This window comes from Brachionichthys hirsutus, chromosome 15 (genome assembly GCF_040956055.1).
Source record: "Brachionichthys hirsutus isolate HB-005 chromosome 15, CSIRO-AGI_Bhir_v1, whole genome shotgun sequence".
Taxonomy (NCBI): domain Eukaryota; kingdom Metazoa; phylum Chordata; class Actinopteri; order Lophiiformes; family Brachionichthyidae; genus Brachionichthys; species Brachionichthys hirsutus.
In genome coordinates this window covers 2,762,825-2,782,692 of record NC_090911.1, presented here as the reverse complement: position 1 = coordinate 2,782,692, position 19,868 = coordinate 2,762,825, and the positions used below count along the sequence as shown (strand labels likewise).

Here is a 19,868-nt window from a genome sequence, read left to right as displayed (position 1 = left end):
TCATTCCCAATAAAACTAATAATAATATTTCATTGCTTGAGAGTCCTTAGATGCAACATTGTTGAACTAGTGATCAAATGGAGGCGCTAGCAGCCACGGCTGCAGCACGTGATTACGTCACAGCAGCGTCATGCAGAGCGTGGATTCACCACTCCAGGGGATTCTTTCCTCGCTGCATTGCAAGCGATGATATCCGTTGTGATGTAGATGAGAACACGCGTCCAGATAGACAGGAAAGTCCGGATGTGCCAGAATGATTTACCGTGTTTGGGTACCATATGTACTCTTGTTACTCGTGTTCGGGTACAATGCTGTAGAATTGCAAAGCGCATACATTGAAGATGTGAAACATACGTATTCAGTTGTACTCACTTACTCCCCTAACTACAGCAATGTGTAATTTTACTGTAGTTTTCAAATGGCTTTATTAGTGTATATTGCTGTCTGGAGCATTTTCAGGTCATGGCACCGAGTTCTGACCTTTTTTGCATTGGAAAACACTGAGAGAATGAAGTGTAACAACGAGAAGATGACAGAGCCACTTGACTCTCTTGTTCATAAACGATGGAGTCAAGACTTCTCATTCTGATGATGCCGGCAGCTTCATTGACATGAAGACTTGCTTTTGAGGAATGGACTGTCCATTTGGAGCAGGTGACGTGCTTTTGCAGGTTATCCAATAGGTTTCACAGTTTGCACTAATTGTCTTGAGAAATGCACTAACTGCTGTGCAAATGTTAATAGTGATGTGAGAAAAGCACCAAAGCGACTGAGAAAAACTGTAACGGCGTTGTGTTTGTGCAGCAGTATACACTGTGCAGATTTATTTATTCCTTGGAAGGATGATATTTTTCTCACTCATGACTGTGGTAAAGGTTTAATGAAGTCAGCTGCTGTTATGAGTCAAAGGAAAAAGGAAAATTAGCAGCGCAGCATTCTTCACATCAACATGCAAAGAGTAGATAACTGGATGATGTGACTTGAGTGCTAATAGTTCAAGTTAAGATTATTATCTACTAGGCTACGGTGAGCAGCACACATGGGGTCAAGTTAGTCATATATATGCATTTGTATCTTTATTTCTGTTTATTTTTGCCGAAGTACTCCAAAAAAGCATCCCATGTCAAATAAAAATCATCTACCCTCCGTTTCAGTTCGAATTTCATTTTCTCCAATTGAACGCGTTTCATTACATCACGTAAGAGATTTAAGTAGGATGGAAGTTTTTTTTTGTTTCCAGTTTAATAGGATCAGTCTCCTAGACAACACTGTAACACATTTAATAATAATAATAATAATAATAACCGTTTTGTGCCTGTTCGAGAGATTAGTCAAGGCTGAGGGTACTCCAAATAATGCCAACATATGATCAGGGTGTAGTTGTGTCTGACAAATGTTCAACAACATGTCAAATATCTTGGCCCAATAAGGCATTATGTCAAGACATTTCCAGAACGTATGAGCCAGTGTGGTCTGCTCTTGGCCACACCGGTCACAAGCAGTGTTCACCCCTGGAAACATTTTTGAGAGCCGTACTTTAGAGAGGTGTAGTCTGTGCAAAACTTTGAACTGCAATAATTGGAATATTTTAATGTAATTTAAAATTGTGCCCCGTGGAAAATTCATTAGATATCAGAATCATTAAGTAGGTAATTGGCATGTGATTCATGCCGTCCCTCTCGTTTGGAAACTGCCATCCTCACTGTTAAGAGGCCATAAATCCATGGTGCTGCGGTATCAAAGAGATGTTATCTCTCATTCAGCTTTTTGTCAGACCTTTTTGCATCGGGGTCTTTGGAGGTGTCCACTGGTGTGTTTGTGTTACTTGGTGTCGGAGCCAGAGGGAAATCTTCCAAATTGGACAAATTCACTGCCTGCCAAAGAGATGTATTACATTTCAAAGCAGCGTTTGTTTCCTCAGGCACACTGCTTTCAATTTAAATGCAGGGTTGTTCAATAAAATAGTGCCTCCTTTCATGATAGAGAAAGGCAATCAGTTTAATCAATTGTCTCTTTACATTCATTTTTTTTAAGACACACATAATATAATTATTTAAAAGGCCATGTTTTAAATGTCTCATGCTGGTGCAGCGGGAAGTGCTGCCACCTCATATCAAGAAGGTACCGGCTTTGAATCCTATTTGGGTTTGTATGTTCTCCCTGCGTCAGCATGGTCTGCATGTTCTACATGAGTTAGTAATTTGATTGACGATACTACTTGAAATATTGACCATAATGTTCACCGTGTGTCCTCCAAATATTTTGTTGCAAATGAACGGTATAAAATAAAAAATATTTATAAAGGTTAGAATGATTAAAAGTGTAAAGAAAGTAGACTATCAAAACACCATTATCCAAGCCCACCACCCGGCCTCGTCCTTACCTTTAGGATCAATCATAAGGCATAATCACCTGTATCGATCGGTGACGTCTTCCAAAGAGAAGACAAAGTGAGAGCAGAGGTTCCAGTCATTTAAGTTTGTCCTTGAGACGGTATCTAATCCCACATTCCACCCAGCCACTGCTTCACAGTGGGTCCTTCAGACATCTCCAAAGTATAATTTGCTTTTCTATTGTAAAGTTGGAATGCAGTCAATATTCCCATTTCTGCTGAAATGAGGGGCAGCATTTAAAAAAACCCCGCTTGGATTCAGAGAAACTATGTAAAACCTCAAATTTCTCTCAGTATTATTAACAATTTCTAGCTGCTACCTTCACGTTCACGTTTCTTTCTTCAACATTTTGCTAAATGTGCAGTAGCTACTGAAGCTGTTTCCAACCACCTTGCTTTGGGTGCATGACCCTAATAAAAGTAGGCTAGTTTCCAGCTCTCCCTCGTCTGTGTGGTGAATCCCAGCACAAGGTGAGGAATTTAAATGTGATAGTTTCCTGTATTACTGTGTGGTTCAGTCGTTCGGCATTTATCGGCATTGCCAGCAACAGAAGGCGGCATTTTTTGTGGTGTTGATGTTTAAATAAACACCGACGCCACAGTGTGACTCATTCAACAACAATTTCTCTGTCTTTAATGTTTGCCTCTGTAACTTTCTAAATTGAATTGACCAAACTTTCCTCCTTTGCACACTTGATTGAGCCTGAAGAATGCCACCGAACAGCATTCACGAGGAGGTGCAAATGCATGAATTTAATCATTAGCACAATTAACACCCGTGAAATTCCCAGACACGGTGAAATGTTCCATTCTGCAGGCACATGACTATTTCTGAAGACCAAAAGAAAGAATTTCAATATGTGGAGTAGTGTGGCCCAAAACAATAAGAAAATACAAGAATGGCACTGAGTTGAGTTCTGAACTCCTCCGACAGTCCCAACAGAACATTTAAGCCTAGAGCAACAATACCTTCAATATAATATATTATTTATTTGTTACATCTCTAAATATACTTGAACTTGGTGATCAAGAGAAAATAGGAATAAAATCTTTATGAATTCACCAAAATAAAATGAATTTAATTCAGTCTATTCTGAGATTGAACCTGCAGAAAAGCAGCTGGAGATGAGATGATTGTTAGAAAATGGATAGATGGATGGATTTAACATGCAGTCGACATTTTGTATCGGATTATGTTCTAGAAAGGATTTTATGATACAAACACAAAAATGAATTTGCAGGCCTTGGTGTTGGTCTGCAGTGACCCTATTGGCTGATTTCAACGTCTATGTGGCCCCCTTCAGGGACACACACACACACACACACACACTGTTACAGAATTCAGCTGGACTACCATCAATGGCCTGAGCAGGGCCTCAGGACAGATGCTTGTGAGATCCAGCAGTCTGTGAGGTCTGTCAAGTGCGTCCCACTGCTAAGGCCAAAGTCTGGGCAGCCATTGAAACGGATCCTCACCACACCGCCTGACCTGTATGATGCAGAATATACCGGTAAATAGTTTGCCAATGTATTTTTTGGTGCCGTCTCTGACATCACAGATATATATAGTAATGTCATGGGTAAAGAGAAGGGAAGATATAGGAGAGGGACACATAAAAGCTCCTTTGAAGAAGTTCTTGTGCTTTGGGGGCATTTTGCCCTTTTAACTCAAACTCCCAGAGAATAGTCTTCAAGCAGGCCTTATCGACTCCTTCCCCTCGTGCCCTGAATTTTTCATACCACTATCATATCGCTATATCTTTGGGAAAACTATTGTCAGAGATTTATTCTTTGTGAAAAGCCTGCCGAAAATTGAACAAAAAATATGCTGAGAATGAGCAGAAGAGGGGGAAACATAGGGCATGTTCCATGCAGCAATATATCTGCCAGGCCATGCATATGTTAGTCGGGTCACTGGCAAAGCCAACGGTCTTATCTCCTCCTCATCAACAGCTCGGAGTGTGTTTCAGAGTAGTGGGACAATTTCTACAGAAAAAGGATTAGAAAGAAATATCTCGTTTATAGCAGATGGGTGGTGATCGCGGGGGGTAACGGGTAAAGTGGGCAGTGGGTGAGCCCCCGCTTCAGGCTGTTTCTTTTTTTTTTTATACCTGCTGTTCATCTGCAGTTTAGTGTGAATCCATCCATCAGTCTTCCTGTAGGCGAGGCGATCGCAGTTAACGGCCGCTTTACTCACCATGTGGGTCACGGGTGTTGTTGGAGCCTTTCCCTGCTGGCAAGGGCAAGAGGCGGGGTACACCCCGGATGAGACGCCAGCTGATCATTCCTCTTGTGAATCCCATTCTCCTAAACCCCTTACCCAACAACACACGTGTTCTCTCTTTCACTGCTTTACTAATTCATATACAAAACTACAATGGACGTTTTGGCCCGGGAGCCAATGTGGCCCGCCACGTCATTTTTTGTGGCCCGCAAGAGCTTTGTGCAGACATTTGTTTTTGTAAAATGCTGAAAAGTAAAAGTGAATCAGAGTTGATGTGTATTTGTAACTGATTTTAATCTGTAAATGGGGTTACAACTGGCCCTTTGAGGGCAACCATAATGCTGATGTGGCCCTTGGAGAAAATGAGTTTGACACCCCTGGTGTAGAACATTTTTTTCTTATTGCCCAGATAGCCAGCGCAGAAACATTTCCTACACAGAACCACATTTCTGACCGTGGGATCTTCTATGAATGATTTAACAGAATCTGTGATGAGACAGCTTGCTGTGGAGAAGTGAACCTCGTGAACTACAAATCCTGGCTTGCAAAACCAAATAAATGAGTTGATGACATTTTAAGTCATTGAACATTTTCCCAATATGAAACTGATCAAAATGAGATTCATATATTTTGAGAGGGGGAATGTGTTAGATCACATTGTGGCGTCCGTTCTCTCCCGTTATGGCTGTGATGGGAGCAACAGGAAATATGTTCTACACAAAATCAGATTTTTTTTTTTGAAGGGTGGGTGCATGTTTTGCTTTTAAGCAGGTGCATGTTTCGCTTTTAAGCAGGTCTTTAGTGGGTCTGATAATGACATCAGATTAAGAGCTTTACGTCAGATAGCTTTAAGTCAGATAACATTGAAAATGTTATCTGACTTAAAGCTATACTGTATATATTTAGAGTTTACAAACTCTGTGCTAATGTGATGTTTATATTGAGAAAGCATTTCAAAAAGTTCTGATGCATAAAGCTGCGATTGCTATATACATATTTTAACAATGGCAACTTGATTTGTTTGCATTGTTGCACTGGGAGCAAGCGGGGGCTCAGCCCCCAGTGGTAGGATGCATGTTTGTTATCATGACTGGGCAAGGTAGCCAAAAAACACACATGGCAGGGAATTGTGGCGACAGCTTTTTGGCACATTAATCATTTTATCATTTCATCCGACTCACAAATGGACCCACAACACAAACGGCCATATTCCGGAATAAAGGGTCCTTTTGTCACAAAATTCCAAATAATCAATTCTTTGAAAATCAGTCACACAGAACTGTCGGGTGAGGCTGGACTTACAGATCAAGGCGGCGGCTTCAGGCTTACCGCTGGAAAACCGGCAGTTTGACGGATGCTGAGAGAATGACTGATGGCATTCAGGTGCGCAGAAGAGGTCAAGTTTATATTCACCTTCTCTTTTATTTTGAAAGACTAAAGTAGCCATCAAGGACACTGCAGTAATACACAGAGTACATGTGGGCTTGACTGTAAGCGTTCTCATGCGTCTCCTCCCTCTCTCTTGCAAAGGTCACTGTTCACACATTCTCAGTTTAAGGGGAGAGATAATGTTACCACAAGTCCCTTAGTTGATGCTGTCAGAAGGTCACACAGCTCACGTACCTTTGACCTTGCTCTCACCTGAGGAATTAACACTCTTTCAGTCACACAACCTCACTAAAGCGTCTCTTTGTAAAATTAGCATTAAACGTCTCATGAGTCTTTGTCCTCCACCAATCAATGGCCGCAAGAAACAATTATATTGTTCAATTATGCACTTTGATGTTTGTTATCTTGAAGGCTGGCTGCTGCAGCTGCTGTGATCTCGCATCAGCATAGCTGCATCACGTGAGATGCTTCACCTGTGCCTGCGGTGAGAAGCAGACAAAGGTGAAACATGGCTCTCTGTCACTTCCACCTCTTCTTCTCCGTTCGAAAGTCAATAAAGAGTTCTTTATTACATAGAAACATATAGAAACTGAATTCACTTCCACTTCTGCTACAGTTTCCCCTAAAACTAGAAGCTGATTTATCAATACGAAATCCTCAAATAAATAATTCACGATGTTTATGCCTCCATGCCGACAGCATCCATGGTCAGAGACATCGTGTGTTTTCTTTGTCCTGCTTGTCCATCCATTCGTGAATGTGAATGGAATCACCCGGTAAGCATGACAACATTTCACACACATGACTATGAGAATACGCTGGAAGTGTACCAACATTTTATATCCAAAAGGCCGATTTCATGACATCACGACGTGCATGAACCATTTCCTTCCCATTAATTAACACCATAATTCAGGCAAAGCATGGGAGACTGACATCTGCAGCGGAGAACGAGTGTGAAGCATTCAACAAGCTCTTTGTGTGTGTTGCTCTTGCACCATGTGATGAAGCTCGCTGTCAGTCCTCAGCACTCCTCTATGTGAATAGTCTCGAAATGATCACAAAGCAGGCTGTAGGGTGAATACGGTCCCAGCAGTGTCATAAGAAAGTTTAAAAGGGATAATAAAAAGCTAATTCTGCTGACAGCAAACAGCCAATCATTCCAAAAACAATTAAAAGAAATGCTTGTCCACAGGAGACTGACACTATTATTCATTCACCATTCACCTTAATGCTTTTGGCCACTTGTTAATAGGAAATCGCTTTTATTCCTTCTCATTGAAATGGAACAGCATTTATCTTCAGGCTAACAGCTACAATACTTGAACTATTTCTGTCAATGCAACATAATTTTTAAGATTTATCAACAAACTATAGAGCGTAGACCTCCGCTAAGCTGCTCATTCCTAAAACACACATTCCCTCATAATTAGATCTACACCATCCACATGGTGATCTGGATCATCATCAAATGGTTCTAGATTGTTCTTGGTATCTTTACACACCAACCATGAAAAGTCAAAGTGAATCAGTGTTGATGTGTATTTTTAGCTGATTTTTGATTTTTTCTAATATTAAATGCACACCAGCCTCCGTAACCTTTTGAGCTATCTTGCTAACAGGCAACTAGACAGACAGACAGACAGAAACATATATAATATAAATGCTTTTCTGTGAGGAGTTTGTATGGTGCCTGCGTCGGTTCGCTCCCGCCTCTCGCCCTGAGCCAGCTGGGCTAGGTTCCAGAAATATTCGCAACCTGGACATCTGTGATCTAAAAGATGAATGAATGAATGAAATAAAATGTGATTACGAGAATTAAGGAATCCATGAGTCCTCTGACCTTGATGCTATTCTCTGTTGAAATGAATGCTGGAAATATGGACAGAAATAGTTCAACTCACTGTTAGAAATCAAGTTCACTGCCACTGCTGCCCCCACAGGGGCATAAAGAAGATTATGGACCCGGATCAATCCATTGGGAATTTTTTGCATATACTTTCAAGTGTGGCACAGTGATTGAAATGGAAGGAAAAGAAGTGGAAAGATAGACAGAGAAAGCAATTGGAGTTGTTCGTGATGGAAAAAAGTGCTTTCTTCCTAACTGAAGAAACTCCTGCCATACTTGAAACACACGCGCGCACACACACACACACACGCAACCTCAAAGCACCTGCCAAATCGGGGACAAGAAGAAGTGTGACTAATTGCAGCTCCTTCCAAGCCACTGAATGAGCAAATACCAAAGAAGAGGCGTGCATATTCATAGCAGGGCACGGGAGGGGGGGCTGATTTGGCTGATGAATCCATCCAGCATGAGATTGAGAAGGTTGAGAGGAAGGGACATGACAAATTTAGGATTATTAGGGCGACAGATTCAATGGACAGATTCAGCTGCAGCGTGAACACGGCACAGAAAGGCCTTCAGCGATCTGCCTGTTGCTGCGCTGATGGATGATGACTAATTTTAATAAAACCAGGACAATGTTTTCCACACCTCAAACGCTTATCGCATCATCCACCAAGTGAAGCCCATTTGAGTGCATCGTGTAAATTGTTGGGGGAGGTACTAAAAATGATTGTGCTAAGCTACCAGTTTCCAGACCATAAATGAAGCTTCACTGGACTAACAGGATCCCAGGAAGAAATGGCGATCCGGCAACATGACTAGTGAAGACACTTTGAAACGCTGTTTAACTCAGGTCTGTGACAAGTCAGTATTATTTTTGAACGGCTTTGTGACTGAAGTGACTCCATCAGTCTCAACTCTTCTAAAAGTAGAAGGAAGCATAGCACAAAAATTTAACCCCATGTGTCTTAGGTTGTCATCAAAGAGGAGAATTTTTAAATGAGGACACGCTGAAGACAGTGTTTCTCTCGGCTGGCACCGGAACCCTCTGTATTTATCCGGGCTCGGGACCGGCTCATGGGAGACGATTAATGTAAAATAAAAGTGCACTGTCATGTTGTTAATGCACTGAAAATGATGATTTGAGCAACTTTGTATTAGAAGTATTAGAAGAAGACCTGCAGTAGCACGTTGACAACTCTCTGTTTATCAGGTGGTTCTATGGACACCTCAGTCTGGGGACAGTTTCCAACATGCTGGTGGGCAGACTTCTAAAGCGTCCTGATTGCATCTGCAACAAGACTCACACCCAACGCCAGCGTCTCCAGCGCACTTGAAGAGTATTGGTAGAAAAAAAGAAAAATAAATTAACACCCTGAAGTGTTGAAAGCTTTCGAATCCAGTAATAAATCATGCAATAGGCTGGACTATTGCTTTGTTAATGTATAAAAATAAAGAGGTTCAAAGTCTCAAAATGCAGCTTCAGATTCTAAATAGATCTCCTTTTGGCCAGCCTGCCAAAAGACATCAACAATAGACTGACTATGAAAAAACACCCCTCAGTGCATTCCTGTCTTTTTTCCAGGCTTGCAAGATGTCCTGCCAGAGTTCCTACGTGGGCGTTTCGTGGAGGCAGCCCTCAGCTATGTGGCGTGCAACTCAGAGGGCGAGCTGCTCTGCCGCAACAACGACTGCTGGTGCCGATGCTCTCCCCGCTTCCCAGAATGCAACTGCCCCTTTGCTGATATCGAGGTCATGGAGGAGAACCTGGAGAAAAGGAAACAGGCCTGGAGCAACTTCAACCAAGAGTTCATGGAATCAGGTACGGACTGGAATGCTCAGAATTTAAAACTCCCTCGTCCAGCATCGAGGTGAAAGGTGAACGCTTAAGGCTGAGTGAAATGAGAAGTTTCTGTGTTTATAGCGATGGAAAAGATGAATGATAGAGCTCCAGACCAAAGTTCAGGGCCGAGCTATAGCGCCCCGCCCATACAGGACCGAACGTGGCATGACTAATGTAAGAAATGTAACCTGGTTGTTGATTTCATCCTTTCTCTTCTATAAATGTTTATTTGTTTATTTATAGTCAATCCCCATGAGCTTCGAACAACGTGGTTGCTAATCTTCCTCGGGTCCCAAAAACATAAAAAAACAAAAACAAACAAGTTGATCATATACAAAATGAAAATACAAATGCCTCAAAATACAAAACAACAATTATTAAAATATAAAATAATTAATAGCATTTAAAAAACAACAACATATAAACTAGATGCATTCCTCACTTCCTCAGACGACCCATTCCAAAGTTGACCAAAGTTCCAAATGTAACCGTGATGTTCAAAAAAATATATAGACGATTACTAATGAATCTTACTGAAATATGAGGAGGAAATTTATGTTTGAGGCGCTATATGTGGCTTGTACGCATTAAATAAAGCGTAGTTGTTAAAATGTATTTACTATATTCTGTTTTGAACAGGCTCAGGATTTGCTGTTGGTTTGCATTAAATGAGACAGAAGAGCTACGGACCGCTGTATAACATGATTCACCCACTCCATACAGAAAGGAATCAAACCCGGAGCCTTATTGCTGTGAGGCAACAGCGCTACCCACTGCGCCACCCTACCGTCTCACTATTCAACATTAAATTGTGATGTTTGATAAACTTAAGCTTCAGGTCAAGTCAGTTTTATAAATAACAACAGAAATCATCTGATGACAGCTTTCAGCACACCAAGACGTGTAGATTCCATCACGCGTTCAACCTCGGTCACCCGGAGCAGAACCGTTCATCGCAGAGACAGAGCTGTGATGGTGGTAATGATGCAGAGTGAGCATGCCGTCGCTTCCTGAATTAGCCCAAGCCTTTGTTTTTTGGTTCTTTTTGCGCACGTCAACACATCAGCAGCTCCTTTCTCAATGACTTGGAAGGTGCAGGCAGGATTTAATTGCAGACAGGTTCCTGTCAGCTTGTCTTAAACCTGCTGGATGTGCTGCGTTTCCTTGCAGAGCTCATCTGATTGTGTGTGTGTGCTGCCATTCATTTGGAAATTGCTTCGTGACTGACATCATAGCGGTAAACAGCTTTTCTTTGCTTTCGCTTAGCCTCATTTTGACACACCTGCACAGTTGCTTCATATTAATTCATTATAAAGATGCTCTGACAGCGTCATGAAAAGAGAAGAGGAAATTTGTCATTGCCAGGCTTTTCTTGTTTTGCTGACGCTATGTTTTTCTTTTCGTTTTTTGTCAGAAGCTTAACTTTATGCTGTTTATCCTAAAAATGAGGCCCTAAGAACTTTTGGAGACTTGTGTGTTTGGATAAAGAGCTAAAAATATAGTTAGAGGCCCTTCAGTTAACACACACACACACAATATACACACGCTAAACTGCATAGCACACCCAAATCAGGTACAAACATTTATCCAGACTCACACAGGGCAAGTTGAAATGAGAAATGAATGCTGAGATGAGAGAAGTTTAATTGATAAGGCAAATATTGTCTGACTCAGAGCCCTGTCTTCCTTTTCTTATCACTTTTTTCTATTTTGCATCTTCTCTGTTTTCTCACACCTATACATAAACAGTGTTTATGGCTTGTGGGGATGACGAGGAAGTTTGGCTTAATCTCCCCTGCTTGAATAGAGATAAATGTATTATGGCGAGGGTAAAACAACTGCAAGGTTTGTGTGTGTTTGTGTGTGCGTGTGTGTGAGAGGAGAAATAGGAGAATAACACCCTCCTACCTCAGCCACTCACTATTCACTCAACTTAAGTCCTAAAGCTACTTGATAGCTGGCTACACACCCCCACATCCACGTACAAATAACAAGAGCATCAGCTGCAAGATTCTTCTTGTTGGTCTTGAGTACAATTTGTATCGCGAGATGCCCTTGGAAGGTGCAATAAAGTTGAATCTGGAACATCACACAGCCTGCGGCAGGGCAGCGTAACCTGTGCAGAGCCTGTGTAGATAAATTATAATGTGAGCAATAAAGGTATCCAGATGGACGTCCAGATTGGTCAAGATGTAACTGTGCATTGATTGGTTGAAACTCTCCAAAAAGGCTCAACAAAATCAACAACTGTCTCATGAAATTATGATTATTATTATTTTCATTATCATCATATTGCGATTAAAGCACAGCTAATGATTCATGAGTAGCTTGATTCATTTGAGGGATTAATCTATTGTTGTTATTTAGATTGGATCAAAAACATTGGTATTTGTATTTGTTGAAATATCTGCCTCTGGAATGTCTGCTTCCAACTCAATACAATGAAGATGAAATTATTTTAATTGGTGGAATTAACATATTTATGAAACCACAAAAAATCGAGACTGTTTTGAAATAGAAGTCTGTAGACGGTCTTCACTGCAGCTGTTTTCTAATGAAGTAATAGAGCATCATAAAGTACGCTTACCTGCTTTGTATCGCAGCAAAGGCAAACCTGAGAGAGGAATATGCCAAATCAAACCTGTATGAATATCTAAATATCGCCCGAGGTAAAGAGAGGAAATATGTGTTTTTATCTTTTCCATCTGGGTGAACTTCATCAAATTATAGCCTGGAGTGAAACTTCCAGTGCTTTTTTCTGGGAAGTGTTTTTAAAGTGCTTGTTCATTCTGACATCAGTAATATCCACCTTGCCTATTGTGTGTTAACACCACCGCACTAAATGTCTTTGTTTCTGCACTGCTCACTCTAACTATCATCAGCAACAAATCCTGCATGAATTCATGAACCCTGATTGGCTCACTCTTCTAATAGTTGCCTCGCCTTGTTCGTGTTGCTGCAACAGATTGTCCACCCATCGCTTTTCCTCCATTATGTTAGTTAGAAGCATCCCTGCAAGCTAATAAGAATCTGTGGGATTTGGAACCACCTACAAATAGTCCTGGTAGGGATTCGACTCAGCATGTTAAGGACCTGGCGGCTTGACGCTCTGCCCATTTCCATCTGGATGTGTCACTATAAAAGCAGCAGGGTGTAGATTTAGCACATGCAATTCCTCGATATTCAGAGCAACCAGAGAAGGCGGGACTTCTCTGGTTGTGTTGTGATTCCATAGATGGATTTCATATTAGCTCAACATTTGGCAATACCAGTTTCTTATTGTGTTTACCCTGTGTATTTATTTGGAGACTGCTTATACTTTATTCTTTATAAAGTACAAATCCCAAATCAAATGTTTATTTTTTTACAGTATGTGTTGTAGCTGTTACTTTGAGCTAAAAAGTGTATTCTATAGAAATATATTGATGAACATGATGGGCTGTAAAGAAACTCTTCATCCAGGTTGACAACGCTACGTGGTGCATTACTTTAGCGCCTTAGCAGCTTGCACCAATTTAGATCAGGTAAATAACACCTCGAGACTGATGTGCAATGAGAAACAACTTCAGAACCATTTATGGCCCTTCCCGCTAAAGCACACAGCATATATATTCCTTAAAGGCAAGTGATTAAAGAGTTTTCTCTGGAATATATAATCGAATGTATGAAAAGTGAGGTAACAGCTGCTCTGATTAGTTCTACAACAAGACTAATATGGATTTAGAAGTCCATGCGTTGGGAGGAATGCTTTCATCCGATTCATACGAAGTTAAGCACCAGCTGAGCCACTTTTCAGAGCCTGGTCTCGACGCACTAGGATCTGAAGGGTAATGCGTTTGCATCATGCTGTGCATAATCCCTTATGACAGAGGTATCATTTCAGCATGAATCTTTCAGGGTAACTTGTTTCTGACATGCTTCAGTGTATCTGTGTGAACTCATTTATCTGGTCATTCTGACAACTGCTGGTGATTAAAGGAGTTTCTTTCATAGTTTTACGGCATCTTTCATACTGCTGCTATCATGTGTACAGTAACCTGTGATGTTTCTTCACCTCAGTCGTATAATAGCTGACACATTCCAATAATGTTTCGAAGAAGATGATGCAGACACTTAGATAACATTCATTACTTTCAGTCAGACACTGAAGCAACATCAGAGAAATAAAGAGAGTGATGTTTGGAAGAATAAAAATCACTTTGTAGCATAGATCACCTAGAAAAAAACAGGAAATAATGGAGACCGATAATATAACGGCGACTGGAAATCGGCTTCACTTCAGTTTACTGGAAGCAGGAGCGTCTGTGAGCTGGTAGAGTTTGTTTCGTGGGAGGACAAGCTGGCATCGTAGGGAACAACCTCTATCAGCGAGGCAGGAGTGCTGAAATGGAGAGATGGTCAGCAATGGGTTGAAAAGGATGTTCTTCTGCAACTACTCTTATAGTAGCACTTTTTATTTCATTGTAATTTTATGCGAGCACTCAAATATAAATGTCAGTGTCAGTCCCAATGAAAGGATTTTTTGCATCATCTCTTGACACTGAAACTGGGAAACACATCCAATAGGCCAAATTAGAGCTGAGGGGAGCGCTCCAATGTGGGTGGCCCTCCTGTTTTACCATTACAAAGTCCAAAAAATAATCTTTGGACGATGGAGTATTACCGTTTCCTGTGAGTAGTCAATCCCTCGGGGATGATACCTTTCCATTTTGCTGCTTGAAACCATGTGCAGCTGCTTCACCGTCTCTTAAAGCACCTAAAAGCCAGATGCTCCACTGCTAGGTCTAATTATCCCTCAGCTAATTAGCAAGTGGTAAAGTAGCATTTTTGAGGAGAACATAATTGCAGTGTGTTGGTTCTTTTATTTTGTTTTTATTGGTGTAATACACACCTCATAAGATCTCACATGGCCATGTGTTCTCCCGTTTCCTTTTGATTAGTGTAGAACTGTTGTGTAGTCGTATTTGTACACTCACACCAACATGTGTGTGTGTCTGTGTTTATGGGTAATAAACTGAGCCCATGCTGTAGCCTACTTCTGCCCTCATCGCAATCTTAAAACTGAGGTTTCATTATAAATGAGAGCATTGATTATTTTTTCGTTTAGAAAAGAGGTGCTGCACCAGTTTCACCTTTCCCTTGTGATGCTGTATAGTGTTCCGACAAAAGTTATAACAAGGTGCATCTGACGTTCCAGCCAGCTGTCGCTCTGTCTGCGAGGAGGGAAGTAAGTCTGCAGCAACGCCTTAGTTCAATGATAATGAGAATTATAGAGTAACTTCGAGCCCAGAAATGTCCGTGTCACATCCAAACATTTGCCCATGCTCAGCAGGTTTAAACATTATTAAATCAATACTCAATTCCTCCATATTTTACAACAAAGTCCAGACGATGCATCTATTTTGTAATAAAGATGTTTAAGCCAATCCGGCATCCTGTCCTACAAATTGCCTGCGGTGTCGGTAATAGAATTTAGCCTATGAATTATCTCCAGGAATCTGTCTCAGTCTGATCTGTTTTACATTGATTCAGTTGGACACTTGAAAAATCTCCTTTAAAACAGCTCACTTTTGATGTGCAATAGTCGGCATGACGAGGAGCCTGATAAAGGATGCAATAAAGCATAAAGCAATACATGGAGAAAAGCAGCAAACCAGAAATACAAAACAGGAATCCATGAAAGAGTCCTTTCAGTTTGTTCAGCAATTTCGTTTTCAGGACTTCAATCACTGATGCGCATAAAGAAAATCATTTCAGTTCATGTACTCCCCGAATGCGTCGCCAGCGCACCTAGAAAACCCACGCAGACACAGGGAGAGCATACAAACTCCACACAGAAAGGAATCGAACCCTTCATGCTTAGAGGTGACAGCGCTACCCACTACACCACTGTGCCACCCCATGACCAATCCATTAAAGTATAACTGAGAAACTTGGAATATATACAGCTAATGTCAAAATGAATACAAAAAAATCATATTATATCGTTCATTCTTTATTTTTAAATTGGATTATACAGAAGCACTCGAATACATACTGTAGATAGGCTTTCTAGGACTTTTGACAGAAACTAAAGAGCCTGAAGGATAGATGCAAGAAAAGTCCCAAATTGAATAGATCATCAGCGGAGCTCAATATTCACTTTTTTATTTTTTTACTCTCCTTATATCACATTCTGGCCTGTAAATAACCCAAGGGCAAGTGTCCTCAGCTGACAAATTGGCATTCAGCGCCAGTTCATCTCAGGATGATGTCCTGGGTGAGTGGAGGTGACGGAGTGACTGTGCAAGGCACAACCTGTCAGGTATTAATCCTTCGGCCCATAGAGGAGAAAAAAACAGATGGATGAAGGGGGTGAATCAAGAAAGAGAGAGAGAGGGGAGGAAATGTATGCAGAGTGAAGGAGATGTGATTACAGGGAACGAGGAGAATAAATGAGGAGCAGGGAGAATGGGATATGATGTTAAGGGGAGGAGGGTAAATCTGAAAATAATGGGGTTGAAGAGAAATCAGGGGACAGAGGAGGATGTCATGTGGAAGGAATTACTCACCAAAAGGAAAGTGCTGGGATAAAATGTCAAAGGAAACATGATCAGATTAAAAGAAGAAACAAAGAGAAGAGCAAAGTGATTTTATTCCTGTCACAAAAAAAGCATGGACAGGTATTGTTGTTGGATCAGAACTCAAACTGTTTCATAATGTTTTTCACATCGTAAGATAAAATGCTGTTTCTTGTTATTTAATGTTTCCATGGTTACAAGCTGGACTTTTACTTATTTGTCTCAGTTGAGTGTTTCCAGGGCTTCGGTTAAAAAAAGCTGATATTTTTTTCATAAAACTTTATGCCGACATACCATGCACCGAAGACGTGTGTGTTGAGCGTCTGAACATGTGAAGCATTTGGACATTTTCTCAGATATGCAATAAGATAAGAATTGCAATTGAAAAGGACAACTTATTAATTATTATTTAATTATTTAATTATTATTATTATTAATTATTTTACGTCTTAAAAAAACAATATGTGAAACATTTGTCAGGAGCGGTATGAAAATGCTGTACTTGAATTTTTAGTTTACTGGCTACGGAGTACGATTTTGTTTCATTTTTTTGACCGAGACCAGCTTTTATTTTAAATCAACCATTTTCCTTTTTAAAGCAGCTTGATTGTTTTTCATAGAGGTTGAAGGAAATTATTTGCTGAAGGACAAAACTAGACACACTCCCTCTGCCTGTTTGCTCTTGATCGCTAACCGGAACCACTCCTCTTCAGGAGCCTTTGGGAAAGTGTTCCTTTTTTTCTGAAGAAGAAGATAGAGATGATAAGAGGAGACAGGCGCTGTCCTATTGTTTCTCCTGCCTCCCAGATGTTCTATGCTTGAGGGCATTGCTGTTGCCTCACAGTGAGAAGGTTCTGATTTAATCTGCCTGGCTCACTTTCCGCTTCCTCCCACCACCAGAAACATTCTGTAAAAGTGTTTATATTTCTTTATGCCTAACACTGTTTGTGAGTAAAAATGTCACTGTGTAGAATTTCATTAGCAATGTCATCTAAACTGTAATTGAAGAAAACATGGAGCTTAGATCAATTGGTCAAGCCAAAATTGTCCGTAGGTGTGAATGTGTATGGTTCTTTGTCTCTTGTGTTTGTCTTGCGATGAGCTGGCGTCTCATCTGGGGTGTGCCCAGCCTCTCGCCCATAGCCAGGCTCCAGCAGACATGTGACTTGCAAGGCGGGTAAGTGGCTGTAGACGAGATTGTGATCGTCTCATCCACAAGAAAATGGATGGATGGATGTGTTTGTAATTGGAGTTGCAGCAGAATGTCACCGTCTTTGTTTAACTGCTGGGTCGAATATGATGCAAAGAACGCATTGCACCGTGGTGGTGTGCAGGATTCAGGGAGGTGCGTAAAGACAGTCATTTAGGGAGACATAAAAAGAAAGTAGAGCTCAGCCTGAATTGTCCAGTTCCCTCATAATATGAGACCTTTCTAGACCAAGATCTGGCAAAAAATATTTAAAGCTCAATTTTGATGTTTACTTTAGAACTCCCATTGGTGTAAATTATCTATCTATCTAGATGTTTACAATAAGTGTACACAACTTCTGAAATGTGCACGTACTGTAAGAAATGTCTCGTCCCATGCTGTGTGTCGTCATGCTGTTCCACCTGCCGGCCTGATTGGCTGGAGTGAGACTTCCTTCTTGTCCACATGACTCAATTAGAACTCACAGCCTGTAATGTAATGGGGTCTTGCATCGCAGCCGCATGTGTCACTGCACATGCATTTGTTAGTCACAGCTGCATACCAGCAGGCTTTCCAGCTAATGAGCTCCTCATTAATGAGCCTGCATAGCCAGAAGATTGTTTCTTTTCTTTTTACATTATTTAAAAGTTAATCTTCCCTGGAATAAACCTTTTGTGACTTTAATAGGCAGGACGGAGGGGCACACGCCGAAAGCCACAATTTAAAAGCAGGCTATTCAGAGCCCAAGGGTCAGCCTTTATAATGTACTGTCACTAATAACCCTGTAATCTAATCGTATTAACATTCATTAGAGTAGTAATAATTATGATAATAACATAAATATAACAATGATAATAGAATAAATAAGAAAGTACTTGTGGAAATACCAATGGTTTATCAAAGATTGCTTTCACAGTTTCTAACTCTATAAAAAACCGAATATATAAACTGAAAAGGCTAATTAAAAACAAAGCAGTTTTGGGGGGAGCAGGGAGGCTGCTCTATGTCCTCTGGTAGTTCATTTGGGAGTCATGGGGCTGTGACGCCAAAGACTCGCTGGGCTTCAGCCTTGACCCAGGAATGACAGGAACGGAGCTCTGCTGGACTGTAAAGGTTTAGTCAGGGCTAGTTAAACAGTGCTATTGTATAATCAAGCACCACGTCCACAAACACTTGAAAAATAATGAAAATTAAATATAAAACAGAGAAATAATAAAGGTAGGTATGTTTGAATAAGCATTGTTGAATAAGCATTATTTGTGCTGCCTGCAGTGGACTGAACTAGACTTGCATTTGTGTAGAGGAAAGGCAATCGAAGCAGTTTCCAGATTGAGATCTAATGATGTTACAAGCATCACGAACAAACCTGCAGATTGAGGCTGTGTTCGGGATCAAACTTCCCACATGTGTGTGTGTTGTGTTTTGCAACAGGGCAATCAGCAGCTCATGCGTAGGACTTGTGTGTACCAGAGTTTTAATGGTATGTAACAGATCAGTTCTCATTTTAATCAGCAGCTCCGTGGGGTCCTCCCGAGCAGGTGTATCCCTCACCTGATGACTTTAGTGCTGAATGAAAGAATACGCTAAATACAATCCAAATGGTATATATTTCATGTTTTATCAAACAAACGTCATCCCAATGTTTTGCATCCATCCCAATGTCATTTTCAGTAACCATCTTGATGTGAAAGGGCTTCAGAGGCCGTCTTAGAATAAACAACGTGTTTATTTTGGTTGTTTACCTGTGTTTTATGAGAAGGCAGCTCTACCAGGGTGTTCTGGGCGTTTCTGCCCGAGTCATTCTCCGAGTCTGTTAACCTTAACTCAAGGAGCAGACGCTCCAAAAGGCTGCCCGCGTCTAATGTCCATTTCATCCGGAAATCCCTTCCACGATTAGTGTCTCAGCCAGTCAGCTCGCTGCGACTGGGTTAATTAACCAGTCGATTCACGCAATAGTTTATATCTGTTTATGTCGGCCATGTTGGTCATTACCAGTCATTATGACAGCACCAGATGCCATTGATGCCATCTTCTTGGTCGGAGATAATCAAGACTAAATTTGCTATTCACAAATTCACAGTGCGCTCATCATTGAGATTTTGGATTATTCCCCTTTGTGTTAAAGGTTAGGTGTAGGCAGAGGGAGGGAGTCTCAGCACAAGCTCAGCTTCCAAGTGGCCAGAGCCGGAGCTTGACAAATTCCTCACAGTGATCTCCATCTGTCTCATGTGCTCAGCCAATCTCTTAATCTGCCTCTCCTTCTCCTGACCCTTCAGATTACATATTACAGCGACGCGTCTTTAGATATTTTGGGCTAATTTCATGTTTTAACACTGTTCGCTAACTTACCAAGTTAGGGTTTTGACTGACAGCTCACGTGTCTAATAGCATTCAAGAAAGGGACCAGAAACGTTCCTAGCGA

At 41.0% G+C, this 19,868-nt stretch overlaps 1 protein-coding gene across 1 annotated transcript in view; it reads left to right on the top strand.

Moving 5' to 3' along the window:
• The window catches only part of brinp2 (bone morphogenetic protein/retinoic acid inducible neural-specific 2), a 68,048-nt gene that overhangs the window by 28,502 nt on the left and 19,678 nt on the right, over window positions 1–19,868 (top strand). Inside the window, exon 5 of the mRNA XM_068748651.1 lies at window positions 9,440–9,676. Within this exon, the coding sequence (XP_068604752.1) occupies window positions 9,440–9,676 (237 nt within the window). The remainder of the gene's footprint in view (window positions 1–9,439; window positions 9,677–19,868) is intronic.